The following is a 14,352-nucleotide window of genomic DNA, read 5'->3' as shown; positions in this document are numbered from 1 at the left end:
GAGAGAGAGAGAGAGAGAGAGAGAGAGAGAGAGAGAGAGAGAGAGAGAGAGAGAGAGAGAGAGAGAGAGAGAGAGAGAGAGAGAGAGAGAGAGAGAGAGAGAGAGAGAGAGAGAGAGAGAGAGATCCTTTAAACCTACACACAGGTCTAGCCTATCTATTCTGGGACGGAAGTTGAGTCCTTCTCTATCCAGGTAGCAAGTCTTCAACTATTTGTTGTTTGAAATGGGATCTGACACATACGACATGACTGATGACATGACTGAATTCATCTATAATGAATCAAAACCATTATGCCAGACCACAATATGTGTGTGTAGATCATGGGACAACATTCATAAAATACACATGTAGACACATTCTCTACATGCAAGCACACACACACACACACACACATTCACAGACATACACACACTCACAATATTGTCTTCTCCACAAACACATCCAAAACCTTATCAAACTAAAATGAAAGGATGTTTATCCTGTCCAGCACCATATGACTGATGCTCTATTGCAGGGTTCCCCAACTCGTCAGTTTGGTGATTTTATTTGGCCCCCCAAGTTTTTGGAGCAAACAAAAACTTAAATAAATGTTGGACATAAAACACTGTAAAAACACCAGCAAAAGAGTTATTTTAATTTTGGAAATCTGTTCCAAAGTATTCCCACGCATAATAGAAATATGTGAAGGTATACAAATGTAAGCAAGTTTTGAAATTATTATGTAGTCAAATATTGTATCTGTTTGGGCTTCTTGTGATCAATTTGCAGACTACAAATGATTTGTGATTATGTTCCGGCCCCCTGAATATCAGCTGAAGAAAAACCGTCCCTCGGCTGAATGTAGTTGATGATCCCTGCTCTAGTGGGACAGAAGGGTGAGCTCTCTCCCTAACATCAATTAACCGCTCTTCTCTCCTCTCCCCTCCTCCCCCTTTAGGTAGGGTTGAGTCCATCTCAACCCATCCACGGCGGCTGCTGCCTCTGGGCTCCAGCGTAACAGTGTGTTCGTTTTTTTTCAATTGCTAACAAGCATCGGTCAATTACTGAAGCCACTTCCTCAAAACTCTTCACACAGTCTGCATTACCAACATGCATATTGGCCAAACAGTTATTCTCACCTCCAAAACTCACTCAAACCACCAAAACTCTCCATACATGTCTCAAAATAAGCTTGTTCGACCATAACACTGGACACAGTTCTCACTCAGAAAGCGTACGTTGTCACTCATAACACACTGACCTCAAACACACTAACAACTTACATAAATTATTCACTTTTCTCTTTGTAGTTAGAATGATTTTTCACATAAATCACTATTTCATTATAGAATAAGAATAGCACCTTTTCACTTTATTGACTGTACTAAAATATATGTAACAAGAATGAATCAGAAATGCAGAAATTTGCTTCAATAGCCTTTATTTTTTTCTATATCTTTGCATATAGTAATTTACTTGTGAAAAATAAAAAGTTGAAACAAAAATCTAATTCCTGAAATTCCAGGGCTGCAAAAATAATTACAGCAACAAAAACATCAACAACATGTACAACATCTCACAACATGTATAGTATAATCACTAATACTGTACAGTACTGTGAGGGTTCAAATTCTCATCTACATGTGTAGTATAATCACTCATACTGTACAGTACTGTGAGGGTTCTAGTTCTCATCAACATGTATAGTATAATCACTCATACTGTACAGTACTGTGAGGGTTCTAGTTCTCATCAACATGTGTAGTATAATCACTCATACTGTACAGTACTGTGAGGGTTCTAGTTCTCATCAACATGTATAGTATAATCACTCTTACTATACAGTACTGTGAGGGTTCTAGTTCTCATCAACATGTATAATATAATCACTCATACTGTACAGTACTGTGAGGGTTCTAGTTCTCATCAACATGTATAGTATAATCACTCATACTGTACAGTACTGTGAGGGTTCTAGTTCTCATCAACATGTATAGTATAATCACTCATACTGTACAGTACTGTGAGGGTTCTAGTTCTCATCAACATGTATAGTATAATCACTCATACTGTAGAGTACTGTGAGGGTTCTAGTTCTCATCAACATGTATAGTATAATCACTCATACTGTAAAGTACTGTGAGGGTTCTAGGTCTCATCAACATGTATAGTATAATCACTCATACTGTACAGTACTGTGAGGGTTCTGGTTCTCATCAACATGTATAGTATAATCCCTCATACTGTACAGTACTGTGAGGGTTATAGTTCTCATCAACATGTATAGTATAATCACTCATACTGTACAGTACTTTGAGGGTTCTGGTTCTCATCAACATGTATAGTATAATCACTCATACTGTACAGTACTGTGAGGGTTCTGGTTCTCATCAACATGTATAGTATAATCACTCATACTGTACAGTACTGTGAGGGTTCTGGTTCTCATCAACATGTATAGTATAATCACTCATACTGTACAGTACTGTGAGGGTTCTGGTTCTCATCAACATGTATAGTATAATCACTCATACTGTACAGTACTGTGAGGGTTCTGGTTCTCATCAACATGTATAGTATAATCACTCATACTGTACAGTACTGTGAGGGTTCTAGGTCTCATCAACATGTATAGTATAATCACTCATACTGTACAGTACTGTGAGGGTTCTAATTCTCATCAACATGTATAGTATAATCACTCATACTGTACAGTACTGTGAGGGTTCTAGGTCTCATCAACATGTATAGTATAATCACTCATACTGTACAGTACTGTGAGGGTTCTAGTTCTCATCAACATGTATAATATAATCACTCATACTGTACAGTACTGCGAGGGTTCTAGGTCTCAGCAACATGTATAGTATAATCACTCATACTGTACAGTACTGCGAGGGTTCTAGGTCTCATCAACATGTATAGTATAATCACTCATACTGTACAGTACTGTGAGGGTTCTAGTTCTCATCAACATGTATAGTATAATCACTCATACTGTACAGTACTGTGAGGGTTCTAGTTCTCATCAACATGTATAGTATAATCACTCATACTGTAGAGTACTGTGAGGGTTCTAGTTCTCATCAACATGTATAGTATAATCACTCATACTGTAAAGTACTGTGAGGGTTCTAGTACTCATCAACATGTATAGTATAATCACTCATACTGTACAGTACTGTGAGGGTTCTAGTTCTCATCAACTTGTATAGTATAATCACTCATACTGTACAGTACTGTGAGGGTTCTAGTTCTCATCAACATGTATAGTATAATCACTAATACTGTACAGTACTGTGAGGGTTCTAGGTCTCATCAACATGTATAGTATAATCACTCATACTGTACAGTACTGTGAGGGTTCTAATTCTCATCAACATGTATAGTATAATCACTCATACTGTACAGTACTGTGAGGGTTCTAATTCTCATCAACATGTATAGTATAATCACTCATACTGTACAGTACTGTGAGGGTTCTAATCCTCATCAACATGTATAGTATAATCACTCATACTGTACAGTACTGTGAGGGTTCTAGTTCTCATCAACATGTATAGTATAATCACTCATACTGTACAGTACTGTGAGGGTTCTAATTCTCATCAACATGTATAGTATAATCACTAATACTGTACAGTACTGTGAGGGTTCTAATTCTCATCAACATGTATAGTATAATCACTCATACTGTACAGTACTGTGAGGGTTCTAATTCTCATCAACATGTATAGTATAATCACTAATACTGTACAGTACTGTGAGGGTTCTAATTCTCATCAACATGTATAGTATAATCACTCATACTGTACAGTACTGTGAGGGTTCTAATTCTCATCAACATGTATAGTATAATCACTCATACTGTACAGTACTGTGAGGGTTCTAATTCTCATCAACATGTATAGTATAATCACTCATACTGTACAGTACTGTGAGGGTTCTAATTCTCATCAACATGTATAGTATAATCACTCATACTGTACAGTACTGTGAGGGTTCTAATTCTCATCAACATGTATAGTATAATCACTCATACTGTACAGTACTGTGAGGGTTCTAGTTCTCATCAACATGTATAGTATAATCACTCATACTGTACAGTACTGTGAGGGTTCTAGTTCTCATCAACATGTATAGTATAATCACTCATACTGTACAGTACTGTGAGGGTTCTAGGTCTCATCAACATGTATAGTATAATCACTCATACTGTACAGTACTGTGAGGGTTCTAGGTCTCATCAACATGTATAGTATAATCACTCATACTGTACAGTACTGTGAGGGTTCTGGTTCTCATCAACATGTATAGTATAATCCCTCATACTGTACAGTACTGTGAGGGTTATAGTTCTCATCAACATGTATAGTATAATCACTCATACTGTACAGTACTTTGAGGGTTCTGGTTCTCATCAACATGTATAGTATAATCACTCATACTGTACAGTACTGTGAGGGTTCTGGTTCTCATCAACATGTATAGTATAATCACTCATACTGTACAGTACTGTGAGGGTTCTGGTTCTCATCAACATGTATAGTATAATCACTCATACTGTACAGTACTGTGAGGGTTCTGGTTCTCATCAACATGTATAGTATAATCACTCATACTGTACAGTACTGTGAGGGTTCTGGTTCTCATCAATATGTATAGTATAATCACTCATACTGTACAGTACTGTGAGGGTTCTAGGTCTCATCAACATGTATAGTATAATCACTCATACTGTACAGTACTGTGAGGGTTCTAATTCTCATCAACATGTATAGTATAATCACTCATACTGTACAGTACTGTGAGGGTTCTAGGTCTCATCAACATGTATAGTATAATCACTCATACTGTACAGTACTGTGAGGGTTCTAGTTCTCATCAACATGTATAATATAATCACTCATACTGTACAGTACTGCGAGGGTTCTAGGTCTCAGCAACATGTATAGTATAATCACTCATACTGTACAGTACTGCGAGGGTTCTAGGTCTCATCAACATGTATAGTATAATCACTCATACTGTACAGTACTGTGAGGGTTCTAGTTCTCCCCCTCCTGCATTTGGCCATAAGTTCTCATCAACATCACATCTTATGTCTTCTCTGGCGATGCATCTTGGAAAGTATCTTCTGGAATGTCTAATCCAACCCTGGCAGTCTTCAGGAGAAGTGTCTCCACACCCTGGCAGTCTTCAGGAGAAGTGTCCCCACACCCTGGCAGTCTTCGGGAGAAGTGTCTCCACACCCTGGCAGTCTTCAGGAGGAGTGTCTCCACACAACGCATTCATGGCATCCAGTAAGGACATGTGGATGGTGGTCATAAACCTTCCACCTCCACGCAGAGAAAAACTCCTATGGGGTTTAGGAAGGGGGAGTATGGAGGCAGGAATAGTACTGACATCCTGGGATGTGTAGTAAACCAGTCTGTGACTGCAGCAGAGTGGTGCCACATTATCCCACACAACAACGAAGGTAGGGGAGTTTCTTGCCCCTCTCCTCCGCTGGCACAAGTCGATTATGCAGGTCATGCAGAAAAGAAATGAACACCTGTATTGTAGGGGCCAATGAGTGGTTTGTGTAACAGCAAACCATCACTGGACAGTGTTGCACACATTGTGATGTTAACTCCTCTCTGGCCTGGGACATCCACGGTTGCTCTCTGTCCAATCACATTTCTTCCCCTGCGGCGTGTTTTTGACAGGTTGAATCCAGCTTCACCCACAAAGATGAATGTAGGCGCAGTTTGCCTGGCTTCCATCTCCATTACTCTCTAAAATACAGTAAATCCACAGTTTTACAGTACTTTACATTATGCATAGCTGTGTAAGTACCCTGTTTGGTTATTGAACAGACATCTTACATTTGGATACCGGACTTCACCGTTTCTCTCAAAGGGTACAACTGCTTCATCCTTATTTAATGTTTCTCTAGGACTCTGGCAGCTGTCGTTGTGCTGACTGTATTCACATTCCCAAAAGTGATATTGTCTGCCAGCACTCTGTCCCGAATTTCCCGCAGTTTCATTGCATTGTTGCCAATTACAATGTCAACAATGGCAATTTCTTGCACATCTGATAATATTCTGCCTCTCCCTCCTGTGGGAGGCAACCTTTGGATCCTACTGAAAAACACCAAAAAATCTATATATTTCAAAATGTCAGTACATGTAAAAATGTGAACATACTGTATTGCACTGTAATATGTAGTTCAAATCTCATTGAAGGATGCACATTCGTACTATTGTTGCAACTGTTGAGCGCTGCAGATTTGGTTGCACCCTTAAACCGGCCACTCTCAAAGAGAGACCATAGTTTACAAGATAGTCAATAATAGTGGCCCTTATCTCATCAGAGACCACCGTTCTTGGTCTTCCTCTCCGTTGTCCTCCACGCATTCTCCCTCTCCCTGCCACTCTTCTTTCCCTACCAACCTGTCTTCCTCTCCGTTTTCCTCCATGCATTCTCCCTCTCCCTGCCACTCTTCTTTCCCCATCAACCTGTCTTCCTCTCCTTTGTCCTCCACGCATTCTCCCTCTCCCTGCCAATCTTCTTTCCCCACCAACCTGTCTTCCTCTCCGTTGTCCTCCACACATTCTCCCTCTCCCTGCCACTCTTCTTTCCCCACCAACCTGCCTTCCTCTCCGTTGTCCTCCACACATTCTCCCTCTCCCTGCCACTCTTCTTTCCCCACCAACCTGCCTTCCTCTCCGTTGTCCTTCACACATTCTCCCTCTCCCTGCCACTCTTCTCCCCCCACCAACCTGTCTTCCTTGATCCATGTTTCCAAACTAAATCATTCCGAACCCGTCCTCTTTTGACTGTTTGGTAACGAGACTAAAAACAGGACACTTGGGAAGGCTTTCAGCTGAAATTGCAATCAGCTGTGTTTAGAATGATTAAATATTCTGCTGAGGTTTTCTATATGTTTCAATCTGGTTACTGCAGAAATGCACAACATTTTCCATCATTCTGTTTTGAATGTGTTTTTAACAGTTTTGGAAACAGTGTGTTAGCATTTGGAAACATGTGCTGCAAATATATAGTTTAACAGGTGGTGGAGTATGAATGAGAAAAGAGTTCATGGATTTCAGAGAATGTGGTCATTGAATGTATTTTGTGTGAAAGCAATGAAAAATGATTCACAGTTTGGTCCACATACACTTCTGTTTTGCTGAATGTGTGAAGAGTTTTGATAATGTGACTTCAGTTTTGACCAAAGCATGTTAGCAATTAAAAAAAACTGTAAACAGCAGCTCTACCTGCTACTGAGGATCAGTGTGTGAGTCAGAGACAGTGTGCTGTGTGCCGGGAGCAGATGTCCAGAGCCAGGGCTCCCCAGGCATCCTGTTGTCTGTGCTGGTCAAGCAACACAAACTGTCTCCTTCAATGGAGATATGGACTGTCCTTTATCAGATCAAAACTATTAAGCATCTGCTAGGGAGAGTGTGTATGTGGAGGGATGGGGGCAGGACATGTTTGTGTGTGTGTGTGTGTGTGTGTGTGTGTGTGTGTGTGTGTGTGTGTGTGTGTGTGTGTGTGTGTGTGTGTGTGTGTGTGTGTGTGTGTGTGTGTGTGTGTGTGTGTGTGTGTGTGTGTGTGTGTGTGTGTGTGTGTGTGTGTGTGTGTGTGTGTCCAAGCATCAACTGCGATATGAGCCTAGCGGAGCTTACTTCAGAGACGGACCAAAGTGAAGCGCCAGTGTTGGTACCTATACACAGACACACTCATCCCATTACCCGACATGTAAATCCAATATAACTTTACAAGACATTACAACCTCAATCAATGACAGTCTAGACAGATATAAAAATAAAACCTTACGGTTTCAGTTCTCTGATGAGAGAGGGTGAAAGGCAGAGGACAAAGGAGTGAGACTGAAAGACGCAGGAGAGAGAGAAGGCAAAATCGAGAGAGAGAGAGATAGAGAAGGAAAGAGAGGAGAGAGTAAAATAGAGATAAGAAATAGAGATAGAGAGGACAAGCTTTGACTTACAGCTGGTGCTGAGTGGGAGCCCAGTGTAGCCAGTCACATTTTCTCCTAATTACTGCAACCATCCCCCATCACGCCTCCAGCACACTGATTACACACCTGCACTCAAACTGGACAGTTTTATCCCAATCTCTTCATTCTAAAGACTCAATCATGGACACTCTCACTGACAGTTGTGGCTGCTTTGTGTGATGTATTATTGTCTCTACCTTCTTGCCCATTGTGCTGTTGTCTGTGCCCAACAATGTTTGTACCATGTTGTGTGCTACTACCATGTTGTGTTGCTACCATGTTGTTATTATGTTGTGTTGCTACCATGCTGTGTTGTCATGTGTTGCTGCCTTGCTATGTTGTTGTCTTAGGTCTCTCTTTATGTAGTGTTGTGTTGTCTCTCTTGTTGTGATGTGTGTTTTGTCCTGTATTTATATTGTATTTATTTTTTATTTTTAATCCCAGGCCCCAGTCACCGCAAGAGGCATTTTGGCTTTTGGTAGGCCGTCATTGTAAATAAGAATTTGTTCTTAACTGACTTAACTGACAATTTTTTTTTACTGACATATATATATTTTTTAACTGACAATTTAAAAAAAAACACAAACCCCCCTGGCCCCTTCTAACTAGGCCCCTCTTCCCCCAAACACCCCACTTGCCTATCCCGTCAGGCAGCCCTCTCCCCTGGCTCCTCTCATCCACAACCCCCCTCCTCCACATGTTTATCTCCCCTCCCTCCACACGGCTGGGGGTGCAGGGACAGGGCGCTGCAGTTGGTACCGGTTCCCTTGGATCTCACGCTACAAACATTGATGCTAATGTTTCCTGTCAGACATGAAGCGGCTCATACATCACACACGTCACAATCAGGGAGAAAGGGACCTTTACACCATCATTGGTTAAGATCATAGGGCACCTAATGACAGCAGAAATGATCAGACAACAGATACTCATCAAATAGCAGGGGTTTGTCATTAATCCAAATAATGTAAAATAACTCAGTAACCTGTGTTTGACCTCCAAAATCGGATATTCAATGAGTCGATATTGGAACAAAGGAAATGATATCTGTATATTTTCGAGTCAAAGATATCTCCGGATATGACCCTTTCCCCTTTGTGGGTTAGCCAACAGTATCATCACCACACCTGTCTGGTGTGCTTCTCCTGTTTCCCTAAGGTGGTGAGATATACTCACATCCCATCACCCAATGATCCAGAACAGACTGGCATCAGTGCCATCGTCGGTGCCGCTTACACCTGCCCACAACAACTACAGTCTTCCTTCCTCCTCAACAGCCTTAGTCCTGTCTTTGTCTTGGTCTAGGTCTGGGTCTGGGGAGTTGTGTGCTCAGTCAGCAGGTACAGCAGGTAGGCAGGCAGACAGTCAGCCATTTGCATTTTATGACCTCTGCCTCAGCACAGAGAAGTGCTGGCCTTATCATTTTCATCTCTCTCTCCCTGGCTCTCTCTCACTCTCTGGCTCTCTACCTCCTTCCTCCCTCCCTCTCTCCCTCCCTCCCTGAAGTAGCCTTGCCTAGTCCATGATGAATGGAGGCAATTTAGGCCCCGGTTCAATCAGATCCGCTTTAGCAGAAATCCGCACAGCTGATGTTTTGATGGTAGAACTGCGTTAAAATGGTCAAATCCACAATGGCTCCCGGCATGATACTTAAGTTGACATTGCCATTGGCGGCACGGAGTGGCTTTGAGATAAATCCTGTGAAGCCTTGATTTTCAATTTGACCGTCATTATTTCCATATAGCCTACTTTCTTGTTCTGAACTTATAACGTGACTGGGACGGGTGTGGCTTATGGGACAATGATCACAGGAGCAGCACTATGCAGGTCTCAACTATGGCAGTTTAACGCTTGATCTGACTGAATCTAGCCCAGAGAGCGATGTTGTTGCCATAGGTGGACCTAGAAAGTACTCCACCATGTGGTGCGGTGGGGAAGTTGGCCTACTGAACACCACCCACAACTTTCTAAGCTGTTCACCTTAAAGGTTGTGTTCTGGATACTTTGGAACATATCAAATCCACTGAATCCCACAATGCAAACGGTCATCCACACCCACACAGTTGCGCAGATCACAAAGATGGCCTAGAGTGTTTCCCTTACCTCTCAGTGAAGTTTCTGAGCACAGTGAAGAGTGACGATAGCATCTCTTAGTTCTTGTCCTCCTTACTCTCCTCTATCTTCTGGTGGGCTGCCTTCTGCCTGCAAAGGAAAATATAAAAATGTAAATATAAAATACAATTGAATGGTGGATGATAGTGTTTGTGTACATCTATATTTCACAGACACACACACACACAAACACACACATGCTCATGAACACACAGAGCAACTGCTATAGATGAAGGCAACAGTAGAAGCTGCCTTCACCTCTCTTCCACAGCACAGTGGTTTTCCCTTGCGTCATATGGCAGGTGTTTTGCTGTGGCATTATGGGTATAGGAACTTGGGAAGTGAGAAGACATTGTCATCTACAACACACACATACACACACACACACACACACGCACCATCTTATATCAGCCCAGCTCTCTTACACGCTTGACCACGTCTAGCTTTCTCACACATTGACATGAGCCAAGTCTTCTCTCAATCCAGTGTGTGTGTGTGTGTGTGTGTGTGCGTGTGTGTGTGTGTGTGTATGTGTGTGCCTCATGGCAAGAGCATTTTAGTCTGCTATATGTTGCCCTGTTATTATGCCCTGTGAATCACCCACCAGCCCCAACGCACTCCCGCAGAGTGGGTAATAACACACACATTACTTGTGTGACTTTTAATTTGGAAACAATTTACATCCACAGACACTGAGTTTACACTACATTAGGAACACCTTCCTAATATTGAGAATATTTGCCCTCAGAACAGCCTCAATTCATCGGGGCATGGACTCTACAAGATGTCAAAAGCGTTCCACAGGGATGCATATTGACTCCAATGCTTCCCACAGTTGTGTCAAGTTGGTAGTGGACCATTCTTGATACACATGGGAAACTGTTGAGCGTGGAAAAGCCAGCAGTATTGCAGTTCTTGACACATTTTAACCAGTGTGCCTGGCACCTACTGCCATACACCGTTCAAAGGCACTTCAATATGTTGTCTTGCCCATTCAAACTCTAAATGACACACATACACAATCCATGTCTCATTTGTCTCAAGGCTTAAAAATCCTTCTTTAACCTGTCTCCTCCCCTTCATCTACACTGATTGAATTGGATTTAACAGGTGACATCAAGAAGTGGATCATAGCAATCCACAGTATTTCCATGGTAAACATAGCCTAAGCCTAGCTCAGCTAGTAGAGTATGGTGCTTGGCATGCCAGGAAAGTGGGTTTGATTCCTGTTACCACCCATATGTAAAAATGTGTGCACGCATGACTGTAATTTGTTTAGATAAAAAGGTCTGTTAAATGGCATAAAGTTGGTAAAAGTGCATAGCAATGGCACAGTACAACGATTAAACTCATTAGACATACAGCTCCTCAGCCTATCATTCAGATGCAAACAGTCACTGTGCACAATGAAGAAGTCACCACACATGTAATGAGGTTGCCATGCACAATGACCAAGTAATAAGACACATATTAATGAGGTCACGGCACACAGTGATTACTTTATTATGGCTTCCTCCAACACAGAGATGGGGTCACAACCTGTCTGATGGATACTGAGGAGGAGAGGACTCGCTTAAAAAATTGTCTATGGTTTGAGGTCCAATCCAACCACTGATTGCTTTCAGTCGCTCTCTTAAGGGAGCTGATATACAAACACTGACAAAAGGTTTTTCTGGTAACAGCGATCATCTTAGTTGCAGATTTTCTCCCTCTTCTTTCTACTCTACTATCCTCTCCTTTTCTCTCCAATACACGCCACCCGGAGTGTAAATAGCATTATCTAAATTTCTCATCAACTGATCCCTTATTGGCCCCTTGTCGTCTCCCCTGTGTGCATCAACACGGGACTTTGAGTATGCTGGAAACCGCATATTCTGAGGCTGCATTTGTTGTAGCTAGGGACTTTAAATAACAAAGTAAATCTAAGGAAATTTGTCCCGAAATTCCACCAACACGTTGCCTCTATTATATTTGGAGATAAGATGCTTGACCATTGTTATTCTCCCTTCTGAGTAGGCTATAATCCCCCCCCCCCCCCCTTTTGGCAAATCAGATCATGCCTCCATTCTGCTCCTTCCCGCCTATATTCAGAAAATAAAGCTGGAAGCGTCCGTGGTAAGGTCTGTTCAACATTGGTCTGACCAATCAGAATCCATGCTACAAGATATGTTCCGGGTCCCCTCTAAGAATAATGTAGACTTTCAAGCGAGTTAACCCTCTCAAGAGAGCATGCCAATCCACATCCTCAGTGCATGTGCAGACCAGCTGGCTTGAGTGTTTATGGACATATTGAACCTTTCCCTATCCAGTGCTGTTGTCCTCACTTGCTTCAAGACGTCAACCATTGCTCCTGTACCCAAGTAAGTTAAGGTAACTGAACTAAATGACTTTCCCCCCGTAACACTCACCTCTGTCACCATGTAGTGCTTTGAGAGTCTAGGACCATACCCCTTCCATCTTGCCACAACAGATCCACTGTTCAGGGGCCCTGGGTCTGAACTCCTCCCTGTGCAACTTGGTCCTAGACATCCTGATGGGCCGACCATAGGTGGTGAGGGTAGGCAACAACACTGCCGCCACGCTGATCCTCAATAGTGGGGCCCCCCAAGGGTGTGTGCTCAGCCCCCTTCTGTACTCCCTGTTCACCCATGAATGTGTGGCTACACACGACTCCAACTCAATCATTAAGTTTGCTGATGACATGACAGGGTCAGGCCTGATTACCAACAATGACGAGACAGCCTACAGGGAGGAGGTTAATGCCCTGGCTAAGGAGCTGATTGTGGACTACAGGAGACAGAAGAGGGAGTGTGCCCTCATCCACATGGGGATGAAGGCACAGTGGAGAGGGTCAAAACCTTCAATTTCCTTGGCGTGCACATCACAGAGGACCTGAAATGGTCCCGCCACACCGACACCGTGGTGAAGAAGGCACAACAGCGCCTCTACAACCTGGCCGACATGGCCCCTAAGACCCTCACAAACTTCTACAGATGCACCATTCTGTCAGGCTGCATCACAGCTTGGTACGGCAACTGCACCGCCCTCAACCACATGGCTCTCCAGATGGTGGTGTAGTCAGCCCGACGTATCACAGAGGGCACGCTGCATGCCCTCCAGGACGTTTACTGCACTGGTGTCAAAGAAAAGCAAAGACGATCATCAGGGACTTCAGCCAACAAAGTTATGGTCTGTTCACTCTGCTACCATCTAGCAGACAGAGATGGTATAGGTGCATAAAAGCCAAGACCGAGAGACTGAGAAACAGCTCTCCTGTCCATCAGACTGTTGACCAGACATCACTAGCTAGCTACATACCTGGCACTCTGCCCTGCACCTTGAGACTAATGCCACATCTATATAGTCATTGAACGCTGGTCACCTCATATTCTGTTTCTGTACTGTTATATCACTGTGTATGATAATACTGTATTCTCGACATAGCTCATCCTAATATAGCTACTACTGTACATACCATTTTCTTTCCAAATTATATACTGTCTATACACACCATGTATTTATATTCTAGATTTTGACACATGCTCACTCAAATTTTTACTCTCTACTCTGGATTGTTACTTGGGCTCGTTCTGTTATATCTTGATTTCCTGTTAAGATGTGTTTAGATAAAGGGGGCATATAAGCATACAATGAAAGGTCTTACAATATTCAATGATTACATTTCTCTACAACAGGTTATAGGCTACATGTGCACTACATCTGCACCACCAAGTCAGAACAGTAGGCAAAATTAGGAAGGGGAAATAGACAAAATTATTTGGGTGAGGCACATGGGCTACTAACAGCTTACTACACAACATACACTTAGTATTACTTTCATAGCTACAGTATACATATCACATAATTTATGCAGCAGCATACAAGACATGCTTGGACTCACTTGAGCAAGAAGGTGTCGCGGCGGTACTTCATGGGCAAATTTTGTCATCAAACTTTGTCACCAAAGTCTGGCATTCTCTGGATTTATGGTGATTTCAAGACAACTGGGAACTCTGAAAAAAACAACGTCGAATCATGATGGCGTCAGTGATCTTCAGGTCATAGCTCTAGAAAGAGTCCTGAGTTCCCGAGTTACAATTCCGAGTTGGATGACCGTTCAAAACTTATTTTCCCAGTCGGAGCTAGTTTTTGCCCCGAGTTCCAAGTTGTCTTGAACTCACTGAAGTCAGATTTCCCAGGTCCAAGTTAACGGTTATTTTGAGCATGGCCAATGTTGAATGCTTATAATTTT

At 42.4% G+C, this 14,352-nt stretch overlaps 1 protein-coding gene across 6 annotated transcripts in view; it reads right to left on the bottom strand.

The window, feature by feature from the left end:
- LOC129822075 (A-kinase anchor protein SPHKAP-like) overlaps positions 1 to 14,352 on the bottom strand; it is a 440,116-nt gene that overhangs the window by 331,796 nt on the left and 93,968 nt on the right. For all 6 annotated transcript variants that reach the window (XM_055879961.1, XM_055879964.1, XM_055879967.1 and 3 more), the window contains one exon: positions 10,092 to 10,190. In XM_055879961.1, the coding sequence (XP_055735936.1) occupies positions 10,092 to 10,135 (44 nt within the window). In that variant the 5' untranslated portion in view covers positions 10,136 to 10,190. The remainder of the gene's footprint in view (positions 1 to 10,091; positions 10,191 to 14,352) is intronic.

This window comes from Salvelinus fontinalis, chromosome 24 (genome assembly GCF_029448725.1).
Source record: "Salvelinus fontinalis isolate EN_2023a chromosome 24, ASM2944872v1, whole genome shotgun sequence".
Taxonomy (NCBI): domain Eukaryota; kingdom Metazoa; phylum Chordata; class Actinopteri; order Salmoniformes; family Salmonidae; genus Salvelinus; species Salvelinus fontinalis.
Note: the sequence above shows the minus strand (reverse complement) of the source record. Positions and strands in the feature narration are given on the sequence as shown.